Raw genomic sequence first — 18,378 nt, forward strand, 5'->3', positions numbered from 1 at the left:
GATGGAGTGGCTGGGGATTGTTGAAGGGGCTGAGTGGGTGGAGGTTGTGGGGGGCGGGGTGGAAGGTGGCAGTAGTTAAGAGAAGTGGAATGTACAGGCCGTGTCAGAGAGGACAGAAGCTGGGAACTGCTGAGTTTGTGAGGTGTGGAAAGATGGGGTGGCTCTGGGGAACATCTGAGAGTAGATGCTGGCTAAGGGCTGATGGAAAGCTGGGACTTGATGCGGGTGGGATTGGAAGGTTGCTGTGGAGGGAAGCCTGGGCCAGGATTGTCCCCATCTTACCTTCTGTCCCTACTGTTGCCACTTCCTGCTGCCACCACTGCCGGCCTACTCCTCTTGGCTGCTCCTTGCTTGGCTCAGGTCCAAAAGGCACCATAGAAGCTTCTGGAGGTCTTGAACTGAAGTTGCATGACATTTAGCGCTTGTCTACATTTGAAAGTTAATTCATATTAAAGTAAGGTGTGTATTTAAAGTGCACTGGCTATTCCTGAATAACTCCATACACAGACAAGCCCTTAGCCTGGACTGTGGGAATGTGTATGTGTGAGTGTCACGTGAGGTGCATGGCAGTTAATGCAAGTCCCCTTGCAGCATACCAGGCAGAGCTTTTTGAAAGTCAGAATTTTGCAGAAAATTCCAATATTTTGAAATTTGTTTTTGTTCCAAATCTGAAACGTCAAATTCTTTTGTGGATAGAAAATTCTGAGTTTTCAAACTGAAGTTGCGTTTAGACATTCCCAAACTGACAGATTTCATTTTGGCTCAGTCCAGCATTAATCTACGTCCCCATGAGCTGCCACAGTGCTCCGTGTTCCCATTTTTCTCTATGGCTCGGCTCCCTTGCCATACATTTCACGTGATGCACTATGACCCTACGACTCCCATGATACAGTGTGTCAGTTCAACCTATGGAGAGTCCATGATGCATCATCGGAGATGGGCCGTGCTCCCTGCCTAGCCTATGCAGAAGAATGGGAGCCTGAGGCACCCACACTACAATGCCCATGAGGCACTGCACCAGCTGATGCAGACAGATGAATATGGAACTGACCCAAAACTAATTATTTCAATTTGGATTCAGCTGACTGACCCAAATGGAGAAATACTGCATTTTGATTTTTCATCAGGGAAACAAGCATCTAGCCAAAAATCTTTGATTTTGCAGAAATGTGCATTTTCCATTGAAAAAATATTTTGATGGAAAATTCCCGACCAGCTTTAGTACCTGACACACAGCCAGCCAGCAAGCCCACTGCTGAGCTGATGAAGCATGGGAGAGGCAAGAGCTGCTGCAACTCTGAATGCTACCCTTTTACACAGAAGGTGCCAGGCCCAGCATTTTGGGGCTGCAGAGGTGGTGCTGGGAACACAGCATCCCATTTTACCTCCCCAAAACAGGGACAGGTTGTTTCTCCCCCTCAGCCCATTCCCAGAAGCCTAGTTGCCCTCTCAGGAGCAGTTTCTCAGCCAGCAGTATTTTTATTTAATTTTTTAAAATGTAAAATAACAATTAAATAGAGAATCCAAAACAGCTCCCAGTTGAGCTTTTACACTAAAAAATGAATTCCAAATGGTGTAAAGGTGTGACACTGCAGCCTGAGTACTTTGTAGGGAGAACGGCAGTACTCTCTCCCCTTCCTCAGTTAGGTGTTTCACCTTGATCTCCAAGGGATGTCTTACTATCTTTTACAAATTAAGAGTTGGGAGAATTTTGAGTATTTTATTTCATTAGTGTTGTCCATGCCTATGCCATGAGTTTAGAGGACAATTACCCAGCTAACAACAATCTATGAGAGAGTTTTATTCTTTTTCTGTTTCTCCAATGTTGTTTCCTCACCCTGTAAGACAGTGATTCTCAAACTTTTGTACTGGTGACCCCTTTCACATAGCAAGCCTCTGACTGTGACCCTCCTTATAAATTAAAAATACTTTTAAATATATTTAATACCATTATAAATGCTGGAGACAAAGCATGGTTTGTGATGGAGGCTGACATATTGTGACCCCTGAAGGGTCCTGATTCCCAGTTTGAGAACCCCTGCTGTGAGATAAAGATCTATGGAATACTGTTTCCAGTCCCCTAGTGACAAAACATGGAATGACCCTCCCAAAACCTGAAGGTGGAAGGGGTCCTCACGCACCACTTCTGTTTGAAACAAATGGGAGAAAATAAGCAGCACTCTTTTTAACACAAAACCTACATCTGGGGCTAAATTTGACCTGACAGTGGCCTGTTAAATAAGGCTTTAATTTCTAAAATGTTACTTTTGTCACACAGCAAATTAAGTGGATGCCAGTCAAACTAATACCGTCCTTCAAATGGCTCCTTCAGTAGTGAAAATAAAGATATTACATATTGCTGTAGATTTTCAGAGAGCATCTGGGACTGGCTCATTTTCCTAAAGATTAGTTGGAAAATGTAACTGACAGCAGTCGTCCAATTTTATACAAATCTGTACCTTTTACAATTTTGTATCACAGATTAGTTAGGCAGATAAGAATTTCAACCAGCTGACACATTCTATTTCAAGAGTTCACAATTACTATTGACAGCAGTAACTGTTACCATTTATACTTAAACAGATATGGCCAAAACCCCACCAGGAAGCCAGCAAATTTAAACAGCTACGTCATCAGAGATCTATCCTTCACTAGGAGTACAAAACCACTCCAAAGAAACTAGAGTTGTTAAGAATAGCCGAGTTCAAATGTAAAAACCTACAGGAATAATTTCCATACCCACCACCAAAAACAATCAACATTTAGATTGATGTTACTTCTACAAGCTATCTTGTTTATAGCTCTCCAGAATAGAGACAAATACAAACAAGGCTACTGGCCCAAGTAAAATTTTTGTTTAAAAAGCTAAAATTTATATTTGTCCATGGGGCAGAGAGGAGGGTAGTGGTGTGGTGTGTGTGAGTGAAGGGTTTGGGCTTAGGAATCCACTTCACCCTACTGAAATAGAGTTTAAGGGGAAATGTTAATATACATAATACTATAACGTCTAGTTACATAATGTATGCTATTTTATATTTAATAACCACCACAAGAAAAAACTGTGATGCAAAGCTACACACACAAACACACCACACTAGTTGAGAATCTGGTGACATCACATCCCTTCTGCCTCACTCACATAGTTATCATTTCAACAGAACCACTTCAAAGCTATCCACTGTAACTTTATCTTTGAGTTAACTGTGCAATGTATTAACCTAATATACATATCACAACTTTTGGAACAACAAAAGTGGATTTGACCAGATGTAACTCATTTGGAAGGAAATAAACTGACAGCTAAAATTTCCTGATCTGGTATGTTGGATATAGCAAAGTGCAAAAGATCCAGATTTCTAGGGGTCCTCCCATTCAGACAGCCAGTCGTAGATAAAAATGAGTTTTTCTTTGAAGGAACAGATGGCTAGAACAGATCTAAGCAAATATTACATATATTTGAAGGTAAGTTTCTAAAAACAGAAGCCCAGCTCTTCATTGTCAGTTCTCTGCAGATTTCCCTCTCAGATTCAACCACTTTGTTTTCATAAATACAGTCTCACAGACCAGTAGTTCCAAAAGGCTCCATGGAATTCACTACTGATCCATTTGCTCAACTTGTCGCCGCCGCCTACGGAATGCCTTTAAGTTCCATTTGGTTGGTTCTAGCATAAAAGGTCCATTGTAGACAAACAACACTGTCATTTTTTCAGCATAGGTGAGATTTTGCAGGAGCTGTGAAAAATGGGAAAAAAAGAAAAAAAGTCACACTAAGCAACACCTCTTATGCCAAGCATCACTTCTGTATTAGTTAAAATAGATTGTTTCCCCCAAAAGAGCTTTTACATGGTGGTTTTACCACTGTTTGCCATTGACCACATATGCACGTCTCCCACTACCTGGACAATCTGGGATAAGGAAATGAAAGAGTAGAAATAACAACAAACACCACCATCATTTTTCCACTCTAAGGCCACGTCTACACCACAGAGACTTCAGTGGCAAAGCTAAAGCACCATAGCTACTCCAGTATAACCCTGTAGCGTAGATGCAGCCTATAGCAACAGAAGGGGTTTTCCATTGCTGTGAGAATATCATCTCCCCGAGTGATGGTAGCCAGGTCAACAGAAGCATTATTCCGTCAACACAGCTGCATCTACACCAGGGGTTTGGCCATCAAAGCTACCAGTGCTCAGAGGTGTGGATTTTTCACATCCCTGAGCATCGTAGTTAAGTCATTCAAAGTTTTAAGTGTAGACCAATCTTAAATTATGCCAGACACTGAAGTTTAGGTGACCAATGAAAAAAAGTTGTTTTTGGTAGATCCCTTGACTGCCATATAATCAGATAATTGGTTCACATCTGCTAACATCTAAATAAATTAAGTTTTGGGATGTAGGGGAATGTTAACTTAATACCTTAACTGGCGATCAAGCAATTTACCCCTATAATCTCTCCTAATTTCCTGTAGTAAACAGTGTAGGGTACTTGCTGAGATTGCATTAGAGCAGGCAACCCCATTGGTCCTTTCAAACCAAACAATTCTGCCAAAGTACTACAGATAAACAAAACTTGTAAATAACATTCCTTCTTGGGGCTGTTGTTTGGGTCATAACAAATATAAATCATTCAGCTGGCTGCCTCAGGCACAGACAGTATCTCCCCTGGTCAATTAGTTCTCCGCAGCCCTCCTTCCAGAGAGTACAGCACAATCCCCTTTCAGGCTCAGTAAGCCTTCAGCCTGGTGCTCAGGCTCGAATAGTCTTTCCTCCCTAGGTGTATGGTTCTCTGCAGCCCTCCTTCCTAGGACTGCAACACTGGTCTTCCTAAGCTCTCCCTAAGCCCTCAGCCTGACTGTTAAGGAAAGCTGTCTCACCTTTATCTTTCTCCTTTGTTTAGGCTACAGGTGTGCCTTTTATTCCATATCCCTGTTTCTTGAGGGTCCCCTGGTTCCCAGCAGTGTGTACTTCAGCTTGTTTGTACAATCAATCGTTCCAGGGAACCACAAGTCCCAGAATGCCTGTTCTTAAAGAGACTAAGCCTTGGAACAGAGTTGGTTGAGCCCAGGCCACAACTATCCTTAAAGGGGACAAACTGCTGTTATAGTATTTTTATTTCATCCCTGTCAGTCTCAAATGAACAAACCAGAAGACATTTATATAGCACCTATATCAATGCTATTTATTATTTTATCAAAGAAGTTGAAAGAAAGAGTCTGACACACATGAAGAAAAGGAGTACTTGTGGCACCTTAGAGACTAACCAATTTATTAGAGCATAAGCTTTCGTGAGCTACAGCTCACTTCATCAGATGCATATCGTGGAAACTGCTGCAGACTTTATATATACACAGAGAATATGAACCAATACCTCCTCCCACCCTCAGGTGATGATCACTTTAGATAAGCTATTACCAGCAGGACAGTGGGGTGGGAGGAGGTATTGGTTCATATTCTCTGTGTATATATAAAGTCTGCAGCAGTTTCCACGATATGCATCTGATGAAGTGAGCTGTAGCTCACGAAAGCTTATGCTCTAATAAATTGGTTAGTCTCTAAGGTGCCACAAGTACTCCTTTTCTTTTTGCGAATACAGACTAACACGGCTGTTACTCTGAAACCTGACACACATGAGAATCTTTTTGTTTAGTTTTCAGTTACCCACCTTCGGCGTAATAAAGAAATACTGAGAAGTGCTCTCTTTACAAGCAGTCTTCACAACCATTTCAAAAACTCTCCTCTCATTGACTGGGTCCATTCCCTTTAAAAAAAAAGAAATATATATTTTTACAATTCCTCTGGTCACTCTATAAACCCCTGTGGAATAAAGTCTTGTTTCACACACTAGCAACCTTACCTGATTTATTTCATCTACAACCCTGAAAGGACATCTGTTGAGTTCCTGCAGAGCCATCAAGTACAGCATAGTTGAAACACTTCTCTCACCTCCACTCTGATGGTGGGGAGTCAGTTCATGCAGCTGGGTATTACTACGGAATTTAACTCTAATTCGAATCCCATATTTGTCATATTCCTCCTGTGAAAGTAGACAGGAAACGTTAGACATCTACAGCTTCCTACAGTGCACCCTATTTGACAATGCAGCAAAAGTGAAAGGAAACCATTTTATGTATGTCTTACATTAGGAGAATGATGTGTTCGGGATCAGTAATATATATAAACTCTTTCATTCTGTTTTAAACTATGGTTTATCTCTTAGCATTGATCTATTCTTCTTACACATAGAACTTTTCTCTAACCCATTCCCCAGCTAACCAATTTGATGTCTAATTTTAAAAAGGGTAAGTTATTAGAAATTTTGTTCTTATAAATACTTTTTTTCCCCCACACACTGGTTAGTAAATTATTGTATAGCAAACAAAACATTGGCAGCAAGGTGCTTTATAAATAAAATCATAATTGAATACAAAAGTTAGTGTTTCATGAGACAATAATTGGTCCTAGAAATTTACCCTAATTGTGAGCTCAACTGGAAAAAGTGAGTGAAAGTTTATAAAATGTCACAAAAACCTGTAAGAATAAATGTTGATAGGAAAAGGTGCAAAGAAGACAGCAGAACTGAATTAGTTTAAACAAAAAGGCCTCCTGATTTAACTCAAGGACTGTGTTAATATTATACCTGGTAAACATTCAAGCATGGAACTGAAAATCAATTGACCAAAATTGTTTTGTTGGAAATTAGGCCTAACAGGTAAACAAAATAGTGACAGCATGAGCTATTTGCCCACCACTTCTTTTCTGGGGTTCTTGAAAAGAAAAAAGAGATTGGGGGAAAAATTAGCTGAAGAAGCTGTCTGTTAACAACTGCTTCAGCGAGCCTTACCATCATGGCTGCCACCCTCACCATTTCTTGGGATCCACTGTAACATCACTAAGCTTTTATCACCCTAATCCCAAGAGATGTCCTGACTAGACTGGGCCAGAGAGAGGGACCCACATGAAATCACCACCTTCACCGGCTTTGGCTAAATCCCAACCACCACCTGTGATGTGACACTTTGTTGCCCCTCCCCATGTGTCCCTTTCCCTTCCCCATCTTATTTCATTTCTTCTCTACCCCTTTTATTTTGCAAATGTGTTTTTCCAGCAGTGATAGTCAACACCAGAAAAGAAGCTGCGTTTTCGGTCTTTGCTGATCTTTTCTTTCCCCTTTGAGGTATGTGTGTCTTGTTATCTTCTACGAAACAGCAGCTTTAGCAACAGCAACACCACCACCAGCTACAGACCATCTCAATTTTTTCTCTTTTCCCCCCAAAAGGAGTTACCACCATCTAAGAGACTGTCCAACAAGGGAGGTTTTTTCTCTACAGCTACGGTACCAAGCATTTGTGAAGTTGCTGTATTTACAAAACCTTGTTTCAAACTGTTCAATGTTGAGCAGTTTCAGGGTCATGTCAACATCTTTGACTTTTTGGGCCCATGTATTCCATTGGAATTAATACAACAGTTCCCAATTTACCCACAGAGAAGACCCTATTTATTGTACCTATGATCACACCAAGCCACAATCATTAGTCAATGGTTTTGATATACTGCACTGATACACTGTGATCTGCAAATCTGGGCTGGTGATTTCTGTTCATCTAAATGGATTTTAGGATAAGATGGACTTGAAGCTGTCCATTAAGGTACTATTAAAAAATAATTCTACTTCATAAGTCTTTTTTTTAAAATGTCTGCTTGTCCAAGAGTCAGTATACTCAATTAACACAATTCTTTGTTTCTCATTCTTCATTTCTCTGTCAAGAGCCATGATCTTTTTTCAGAAGATTCTATTAATATCATAATTGGTTTTAAGTGATTGTAAGTTTAAAAGCAAATTTTAAAAGTCATTATGCCTCCTCCTCTTTTTTTGAGCCTTTTTTAGAATGGTACCAGCTGAATGTAAACATGGTTTTCATATTTGTGCACACTCATTTCTGTTCCTCAGCTTTTTTATTGTTGTTGCAGACAAAAGATAACTGTTAATCATGTATTATACCATGCTGACCTTTGCACAATAAGTTCTATAAAAAATTTTAAATGAATGGAAAACTTCTTAAGGCTAATTTCCTTTCTGTTAGCAGTGTCTCCCACAGACCTGGGATCAGGGCTGCTCTCTTCTCGGTGCAGCTCACAGAGGCAGATCAAGAGTTCTGGCGTTGCAGTTTGGCCACACCCTTTCTGCTCCTGCTTGCTTCCAGGTGAGTTATTCCTAAACTGCAGAACTTGCATATCATTAACAAATATTCCAGAGATAATGAAATCACTATGTACATTAGACCAAGAGGAGGATCATATGGTAATGATTCTACTTAATAGCTGACCCTTGACTCATGAGTAAGGCTGCGAGTTTGTCACGCAGGTCACGGATTCTGACTTTCCGTGACCTCTGCAGCAGCCGGTATGCCTGGCTCGGGGGCCGCCTGAGCAGCTCAGGCAGCCCCTGGACCAGTCACACCTGTCACTGCTGGGGCAGTCTGGGGCCACAATGTCCCCCCACCCCAGCAGCAGGAGTTTGGCTGTGGGAAGGAGTAGGGGCATGAGACGGGGTGAGGTGGGCTCTGGGCGGCGCTTACCTCAGGGGGCTCCCTGGGAGCGGCGACATCCCACCTCCCTCAGCTCCTAGGGGGAGACGTGGCCAGGCAGCTCTGCGTGCTGCCTCTACCTGCATGCACCACCCTCACAGCTCCCATTGGCTACAGTTCCTGGAACTGAGGGAGGGAGAATGTCGCCATTTCCAGGGAGATGTGAAGCCACGTAGGGAGCCTGCCAGCCTCCCACCCCTCGGTGTCCCTGGACCCCTTCCCCTCCCCGAGCACCCATGGCATCCCCCAGCACCCACAGCACTCCCGGGCTGTCCCCGCTCCCAGCACCCATGGCACTCCCGGGCGCCCCCCCCCCCCACAAGATTTAGTCAGGGTTATATAGAAGTCATAGATATGTCACATGCCGTGAATTTTTGTTTAGTGCCCATGACCTATCCATGACTTTTACTAAAAATACCTGTGACTAAAAACACAGCCTTACTCATGAGCCATCAAGGGTGGGTAGAATTGTGGAAGATGCTGCTATCAGAAAGGAAATTATTGGTAAGAAATTTTCAATTCTGCAGCCCTCATTCCACCCAGGAGGTTGCTACCAATTTTGTGGAGTGTGCCTTGATCCATTCTGGGACAGAAATCTCTAATGATTTGTAGGTTTCCACAATATGGTCTAATGTACACCTAGTAATGGAGGACTTGGAAGTTCTAAGTCCCCTGCATGTCAAGTAGAAAGACACAAATAGGGAGCCCCATCTCCTCATGGATTCTCCACACCTGAGATAGATTTTTCAGTGCTCTTCTGACATCGAAGGTGTGCCACGCTGTTTCAATTGGATGTTAAAGTTTTGGACAGAATGAAGGAAGCACAACCTTTTGGGAGGCATGAAAGGAGGAATTTACTTTGGGAAGAAAGGATTCAGGTATCCAGACCACCACCTTGTTCTCATAGAACAGGCAGTAAGGCTCCTTGTCTGGAAGACATGACAGCTACTAAGAAACAAGTCTTAATGGATAAATAAAAAGCTGAAACTGAAGTCAGAGACTCAAAAGGATGACTTGTCAGGGCCCTCAAAACTTCCCATTTTGGGAAGAGTGGCCTGACCACTGTGGTCTGTCTAATCGGACTGCTTAAGGGAATTTGGCTGTCTGTGAATTGTCTGCTAGGGATCCCAAGGATCCTGTGAACAGCATGCTACTAAAGGCAGAGACCTGATGCTCAATGGTACTGGGCTGAAAGCCTCTGTCTATGCCTTCTTGGAGAAAGTCCAGTATCGCTGGAATTCTTTGATTTCTGGAATCTGTATGGTGCTCTTGGCACCAGTTTTTGAATCTGGATCAGACAAAGTAGTACGCTTTTAGTGCTGATATTCTCCTAGATGAAAGTAATACTTAATGACTCTGGTGGACATACCTAAATGTTCTAGTGCTTTCCTCTCAGTAGCCAAGTTTGTGAGAGTACATCCAGTCTTCACAGAAGCTGGAGCAGGGGCTTCAATTTCTGCTCTATCAGGTCTGAGAACCAAGGTCTCCTCAGCCAGTGAGGAGTTATCAGTATTACCACTGCCTGTTCTTGTTTCATTTTCTGAAGCACCTTCCCCAGTAGTGGAAAGTGTGGAAATGCATAAAGAAAGGCCTGTGGCCAACTATGCGATAAGGCATCTGTCCATGGATCTGGGGTCTGCTTCCCTTGTGAAGTATTCTGGCCTCATTGTGTTCATACGATTCATGAACAGTTTGGTTGAAGGGAGGCCGAATGTCTGTTGACCCTGCGCCTGCTAAGTTAGTCTGCCTTTTGGTTCAGGTGCCCTTTAATGTGGTTCACTCAGAGAGAAAAGAAGAAATGTTCCACGTATCTCATTATATCCATTACGTGCACATGTAGTACCAGAATCCTTGTTCCCCCTTGTTTTTTTAAATGTATGACCGTAGTTGTATTGTCCTATTAAAACATAACGTGATTCCCCATTAGGGTGAGCTGGAACCTTCACAAAACTAGCTGGACCACTCTCAGCTCTAGGAAGTTTAGGCTGCGAGTCTTTTCCTCTTAACTCCAGAGGCCCCAGTCTGTTTAGGTCTCCAAGTGAGATCCCCAGCCCTCCAAGCTGGCCTGGTTGCAAGGACTAAAGGATCTGGAAGGCAGATGAGCATGCCTTTGTGGACATTGTTGTGGGCTGCTGACCACTGTAAGGAGCAGAATACCTATGTTGGAACCTTAATCTTTCATGTGTTCTGGAGCATGGTCCCATACTTGTAGTATGAAGGCTTGAAGACTTCTGATGCATGCTTGTGCCCATGAAGTGATCCCTATGCATGACACCAGGAGTCCTAGCAGTTGGAGGCACAGTGCTACGATAAACCTCCTGCAGCTCCTAAGCAAGAAAATCAACTCCTGGATTTTCTGAAACCTTTCTAATGATTGGTAGATCTTCAATACCAAGGTGTCTATTTCTGCCCCCAGGTGGGTTATTCTGGTAGATGAACCAGAGAACTCTTCTTGGTATTGATGATGAAGCTGTGCACCTGAAGGAGAGTCAACATCCAAAACGTGGCCCTGTGCACTGATGACTGCAATAGAGCTCTGATCAGGAGGTCATCCAGAAAGGCGTACAGGAGAGTTCCCCGAGACCTGAATCTGGCTATTCTCACCATCATCATCTTAATAAAAACCTTGGGACCGAGGAAATGACAAATGGGTGTAGTCAGTATTGATGTTTCCTGCTGCAGAAGTCTGCAGTGGCATGGTCTGATGGGGATATGGAAATATGTGTTCACTAGATCTACTTAAGTGAAGAAGCCACTCTGGGACATGGATAACACCATAGAGGCCACATTCTCCATCTGAAGCCCTATTTTCTTCACCCACTTGATGAGCCTTTTGAGGTTGAGAACAGTTCTGATACTCTCCCATGCACTTCTGTACAATGAAGATGATGATTTGCTAGGTTCTACTCCTTTCTTTTGAGGGAACACTCTTTCACTGCCATATGCAGATGAGATATTTTGCGCTGGATCAGATTGCGTTTTATGTGGTTGTTGGAACTGGATAACTGGATGAAAAACGGATGGGGTGGAGCCCGCAGCTCTCGGGAGTATCCTTGACTCACTATTTCCCTGACTGACTTGTCTGTGGTCAGTGAAAACTATTCTTCTAGGAAATGGGAAATCCTGTCCCCTTGCTTCAGTTCCTGATCGAGGCCTATGCAATTTTTGCCATAAAGTAAATCTGGCAGGAGGGAGGCTGAAGTCTCTCTAGACTTTCTGTTCAGACTTCGATTACACTGTTTCCCTTAGGGAATCTATTTTTCCTTTGCTGATGCCTCTGAGAATGAGGAGCAGACAGAGGTGCTCCTTTTGAAGACCGATCTATATTCTCTCCTGAGGACATTTAGTGGGAAAGGGAGGGACTATTAGGATTTTGCTGCATTGTCAGCCACCACCTTATCCAGCTTTTATCAAAAAAGAAGGAAGCCTAGAAACTTAGCCAAGCACTGGATCTGCTTAGAGTCAGGATCCACCTTTCATGGTCAAAGCCACTGGTGGTGCCTGACTATTAAGCTGGAAGCCATAGCTTGGACTGAGAACCTCACTGCATCCATTAAAGCATCAGTTACAAATGATGTTGCTAGGGCGACTTTCTTAAAAGTGGAGCAAAGTCAGGGTGAACTCTGTCCTTAAGAGCTTTGGAGATCTTCCAGCCAGGAAAGAGATGTTCTTGCAAAGTGCCAGCAACGCTTGGAGGGTGGCACAAAAGGATTGGAACAAGCCGAATAAGACTTGTTCCAATCATCCCTAATCACTGGTTGAAGAAGAAATGAAGGGGTATTGCAGCCTGAGGGGAGGATTTTGAGGGGAGAAACTTATTCTGAGGTACTCACAGGAGCCTTAGCAGGTTTCATAGCCATGCAGCTTGTCTTCCTCAGTTCAGGAGGAGGAGGAGGAAGAGAAGTCAGAGGACTCATATCTTCTGGATTTTTTGTCTTTTTTCTTTTTAGCTTCTTTAGAATTTTTTTAAACCTTTTTTAGCATGGTTTGGGAAAGTGAAAGCTCTGCTGCTGCTTTATTGAGGCCTTTTGCAATTTGCCTTCCTTAGGGCCTACTGCCCTCTCGAGAGGTCTGTCTCAGAATCCTCCCACACTGGGTCCCATTCCAAGTGGGAGGGGGGAACTTGCTATCGAAAACCCTCCTGGTTGGCATAGCAGAAAGGGAGGCTGATCAGAAGTCCTGTTTCTTTCCCCTCTGCACTGAGTGCCCACTTTAAAACTTGCAGCGTTGCAAGTCCTGCCCAAGCCTCCCCTATTTGTTCTGTCAGAGGTCCCGTGTGATGTACTCCTTAAGCTGAGTGGCCAGGGAGGGTCCTCCCTGCTTTTGGAATCTCTCCCTGTTCTGCACTGGAGTTCATTTTTCCCCTGTTGGAGTTCTGGCTTCCTTGGTGGGAAGGAGACCCCACCTGCTGTTCAACTCTTAGTCCTGGGACCTAATGGAAATAGGTATGGAAGGCTGGGTGCAGGTTGGGCACATCTTGCTGTCTGCCGAGCCTGGGAAGGCTGCTTCACATACAGAACACTGCTTAGATTTGACCTGGTGCTTTCTTGGCTGCTCTGTTATGCCTATAAGGGGCAAAAGAGCTGGCCAAAGGACACTGCTCTGAAGGCTCAGGGAGGGTTAAGCTGCCAAAAGGTTAACTGACCCTGGGGGGAGGAGAAAAACTCAGGAAGGAGAACACTTCTGCCCAGTTTTTTGGGCAGTGGGGAGCAGAGTTAGCATAGAAGGCAAAAGGGCAGGTGCAAATGAAACCGCCACTGTCTGCTGTCACAAAGGCGGAGAATCTGGCAACAAGCGATTGCAGAGAAGGCACAGCCAGACCATGTGGTGTCAAAATGGTACAATCAGCTCTTGACTGGCAATTAAGCTGCAGCATCACCCTGAAATACAGAATAACTACGTCAATACAATTTTTTAATGCTAAACAGCAAACAACCATGAGCTGTTAACTAACGAACTAGAAGAGGACCAGGAAGATTGGGCGAGGAAGAGCTAAGGTTTCCGTTTCCATCTACTGCAGTGATCAAAAAGGAACTTGGGGTAAGATCAGGACTGTGGTTCCTGGCATCCCCTTGGTTCTTGTGATGAAGGATTTGGATGGCTCCAACAGTCATTGCTTTTTCCGCAAGGTTCTGCTTTGACAGAGAGGGGACATGCACAACCAGAAAGTTGGGATCTAGAAAGGTTTAGACCTCCTTAAGAAGGATGTGATAGACAAACTAGTCTTTGGAATAAGTAGATTACTCAGCTCCATCTAGCTTTGGAAACTTCTGATAAGACTGACTGTTATACAGCTGGTGATGATTCTGCTTTCATTTGGTTGAGACACAAATTAATTGGTTCTGATAGTTAAAGAGAAGTTAGATTTTCATGTAAAAGGATCAAGAGAATTTAAGATTAATGCCTGTATGTGACCCCCATTCCCCCATAACCCAGAACAAAATTACACATCATTTTGAGACATTTAAGCACAAAAAATTAAAATGTAGAAGCTATTATTCATAGATATGGTAATCATACCTCATTTTCTGTATGAAGATCAACTTCACCAGCACACTGCATAGAACTAAAGAAATTACTGAACTTTTCATTAATTTGTTCAACCAGCTGTTTCAAAGGTGTTAGCCACCTTTCTTTAACCTAAAAATAAAGAGACTAATGTAAAACAGCCTCTGAAAGAATTTACAGTTGAAGCAATAATTAACAAAATATCAAATTTAACTATTACAGTAAAATTTAAATTAAAAATTGCCCACAGATCACCATACCTTACTTCATAGATCAAGTAACCACCCAAACTATTATATATAGCCAGGCACTCAGATACCACAGAATATACTCTGAAGAGCAAGTCTGGTATATACACCTTAACACATTCAAAACTACTTTCACCAAACAAAGACACTCCACCAGAGAAGTAGATCACTTCACTTGGGCCACCCAAATAATCCAAGAGATCTTGCTTCAATACAGAAATAAAACCCAACTCCAAATGCACACCTCTAGTTGTTACCTACCATCCCACATTGGAACCCAGACAAGGTATCATCACACAACTACAACTCGTACTCTGTGGCATGGGCAGCATGGAGCCCCATTTCAGAGAGGCTAGCCCCTGGCTCCACCCCTCAAAACTGCCTCCCACCCTGCAGCAGGAGACTCCCTCTCTCCCTCCTGTGGCCGGAGCACCCCGAGACTCCCTCCCACCGCGGCCAGAGCGCCCTGAGACTCCCTTACCCCGCCACCTGCGGCCCGAGCCCCAAGACTCCCTTACAAACACCCCAGCGGCCCGAGCCTCCCTTACGCTATCCCCCGAGCCTCCGTGGCCTGAGCCCAAGCCTCCCTTAACCCCCGCTAATTGAACCTCTCTTACCACCCTACCTTCCCTGTGGCCCAAGCCCTGAGACTCCCTTATCCCACCTCCCCCCGAAACCTACTCCCCCCTCTGCGGCCAGAGGAGCCCCGGGCCAACCAGGGCCCTGAGCACCCCCCCAACCCCAACCTACTCGGAAGAGTCCCGGGGCAGCCAGAGCCTCCCGCACCCATGCCTCCCCTCTGCGGACCCTAATCCGCCCCTCAAAAATTCAAAAACTCTTTTCTTCTCTCTTCCGGAAAGAAGAAGAGCTTTTGCTATGCCCCATGCAGGTTCCAGGGCGGCTGAGGAGACGGTATGTGTTACTCAGACAGCATCCAGGGTTCGTCAATAATCTCCCTAGAGTTCAGGGAGATTACTAATAAATGCAGGAAGTTGAATAGCATGTACGGCATCCTCAGTCGTCCCAGAACCTGCATGGGGCATAATAAAACGCAAAAATTTCGCCCGCTAAACCTGCAACCGGAGTCCTGCAGCAGCGGCTGCGCTAGGCTCCCCTGGCCTATTATATCCACCACCCGATGGGGACCCCATCCTGAAAGAAATCTTTCCTGAACCCCCTCTTCTGGCCTTCAAACAACCCCCACAATCTCTCCAAGCTCACCATCAAAAGCAAACTCCCCACAGATCAGGCCACACCAACTCAAAACAGCACCAGACCTTGCCAGAACAACAGATGCAAAACCTGCACACACATCTGCACTGCTACAATGATCAACACCCCCTGCAAAACACCTTTCAAGAACCATGGGTCCTAGACACACCTTTCAAGAACTATGGGTCCTAGACATGCCTATCACATGTGGAAAACCTCACCAGTGCACTAAATGCCCCAATAGCAACTATTTGGGTGAAACCAGAAAACCAGTATGCTCTGTAATGAGCTCTCACAGGCAAATGATAAAAAGATAAAAACACCCTATCATCTGTGGGTGAACACTTTTCACAAAGCAGTCACTCTGTATCTCACCTATCAGTCCTCATCAACAAAGGAAACCTGCACAACACTTTGAAGAGATGAGCCTGGGACTTTAAATTCATAAAACTTTGCTAGATACTAAAAATCATGGAATGAACTGAGACACTTGATTTATGGCTCATTATAACAATCTGTAACCCGCTAACACCCGCCACCCCCAGCTACTTCCCCCACTTCCTTTCCTCCCTATGACTGGAGGGGTGTTAACAGGCCACTTTACCTTGAATGGTCCCTTAAAATGTGTGTTAACTGCTTATGCTAAATTAACAAACTGTTCCGCCTTGATTTAACAGCACCAGTCTACACTGGCACCATTAAAGCGCTGCTGCAGAGTGCTGGGAGAGAGCTCTCCTGGTGCTCTAAAAAACCCACCTCCACGAGGGACGTAGCTCTCAGCGGTGGGAGTGCGGCTCCCAGCGCTGGTGCACTGTCTACACTGGTGCTTTACAGCACTGAAACTTGCTGCGCTTAGGGGGATGTTTTTTCACACCCGAGCGAGAAAGCTGCAGTGCTGTAAAGCACCAGTGTAGACAAGCCCTTAGTTTCCCAGACCTGAAGAAGAGCTTTGTGTAAGCTTGAAAGCTTGTCTCTTTCACCAACAGAAGTTGGTCCAATAAAAGATATTACCTTATCCACCTTGTCCCTCCAACATCCTGGGACCAACATGGCTACAACACTACTGCATACAGCAATTGCCAACATTTCATTTTTCTTAGCATCAAAACTTGAAATATCTTTTAAAATGAATATGGTGCATTTTAATGGAAGTATATACCCATTTATGTTTCTCCTACATTAATTATACTACAGTAATGATTTCATATATTACCTGTGAAATGTTTTGCCTATAGCTCTCCAATTCGTTTTTCTTTTCCTCTAGTTCCTCCGTTACTTGCTGTATTTCTTGTGCCCTTCTATTATATTCTTCAACAACCTGTCAGGAAAAAGCATCATCCTTCAAAAATACAGTATTTCAAATTGACAAAATAGATATTTGTCAATTCAAATCTTAACAGTAAAATACACATATGTAAACACTGCCCTTGTTTACATATAACTAAGTAGTGTATGCACTGTTTATACATTGAACAGGACACACTTGTCTCTTTAAAGCAAAGAGCAACTAAGCCATTGTTGTATTTCAGGTTAACCCAACTATTTTTCTCTAAACAAAAGGCAGAGAACATGCTGTTCCTTTGGAAGAACCTACTTAAAATTCTAACAGAGTCAGATCTGGCATTTATAGCACATTGATCCTGCTGTCTAGCTAATTATTATCAAGAGTTCTAGTACAGAGTGGGAAGCAAGTACAGTACTGCAGGAAACATACTGAAGCATTTAGGCCTGTGAAGCAGGAGGCTCTTGATTTCTCTTCATTCAGTAAAGCATCGATTTCATCCAATGTGCTTGGAAGGTCTTGGAATGCCTACAAGAAGAAAAACAATTTATTCATTAGATAGTTTAATGTTGAGAGAGGCTTGAAATATGACTAAAAAGTTGCAAGAAATTGGACAACCAAGAACACTGCTAGTCGCTAGATCACTTTATTAAGACACAATCCATTTAAATTTAAGTGGCTAAATTCTCCCCTGAGAAGTGCTTGGTGTGGGGGGGGGACGGGGGAGGGCCGTTGGGAAGCTAACTATGGCTCCCTAATTCTCTGCCTGTGCAGGTATAGCCCCAACCCTGGTGCAGCGGCTCTAACTTATCTCACCTGGCAATGGTCCACAAGAGCCCCACTAGTTGAGAACTGGTGGAGTGCAGTGGCACTCTGGTCATGCATCTAGAAACTGGACAGTAGCATAGGAGGTGGCTATGCCAGATGAGAGCTTCCCTACACAGCCCTACTCGGCTGGCCAGATACATCCAGGCTCTGGGCCTTTCATGTTGCCTAAACTGGAAAAGGAAGGAGAATCTGACCCAAATTTCTTTCCTTTAAAGTGGGAGTTTTGATTAATTAACCAGACAAATTCTCCCCCTCCCCTATTGTGTATATAGAATAAACAACAAGGAAAAACCTTTTTGTGATCATGGGATATACCAGTTTTCATAACAGTGTAAAAAATTAACTAAACTTAAAACACTACTTAATTCCTGAGGGGAGAGAGTTCGGTGTGGGTGGAGCGGTAGTTAAGTTTATATAGCACCTGCTTTACAGACATGGTCCCTATTCTTGAGAAGATGACAATTTAAGGGCACAATGATCATGCAAATCCTTACATGAACAGTTCTTTATATTGAAGTAAATGTACTCATACAAGTAAGGTTTTGCAAGACCAAGTCTTACTTTAGAGAAGCATAAGCAAACGACAGATAAAGGAGTTAGGTGGAGGATAGAAGAAAAAAATAAAGAAAAAGGGAAACTTCTTTGGAGAGAGGTACTTCCCAGACAAACATACACTTCCGGCCCAGAAGAAATCATAATGAATACTTGACGTAACG

At 43.6% G+C, this 18,378-nt stretch overlaps 1 protein-coding gene across 6 annotated transcripts in view; it reads right to left on the bottom strand.

Moving 5' to 3' along the window:
- Positions 1–1,700: 1,700 nt before the first annotated feature.
- SMC5 (structural maintenance of chromosomes 5) overlaps positions 1,701–18,378 on the bottom strand; it is a 74,894-nt gene continuing 58,216 nt past the window's right edge. For 5 of the 6 annotated variants that reach the window (XM_073345165.2, XM_073345164.1, XM_073345166.1 and 2 more), the window contains 6 exons: positions 17,267–17,362; positions 16,766–16,870; positions 14,105–14,224; positions 5,854–6,033; positions 5,662–5,757; positions 1,701–3,732 (listed from right to left, as the gene is read on the bottom strand). In XM_073345165.2, the coding sequence (XP_073201266.1) occupies positions 3,595–3,732; positions 5,662–5,757; positions 5,854–6,033; positions 14,105–14,224; positions 16,766–16,870; positions 17,267–17,362 (735 nt within the window). In that variant the 3' untranslated portion in view covers positions 1,701–3,594. Of the gene's footprint in view, positions 3,733–5,661; positions 5,758–5,853; positions 6,034–12,417; positions 13,465–14,104; positions 14,225–16,765; positions 16,871–17,266; positions 17,363–18,378 lie in introns of those variants that run through there. The other variant, XR_012159078.2, reaches the window with a different exon arrangement.

The sequence above is a fragment of the Lepidochelys kempii genome, chromosome 5, assembly GCF_965140285.1.
Source record: "Lepidochelys kempii isolate rLepKem1 chromosome 5, rLepKem1.hap1, whole genome shotgun sequence".
NCBI classification, from domain to species: Eukaryota; Metazoa; Chordata; order Testudines; family Cheloniidae; genus Lepidochelys; species Lepidochelys kempii.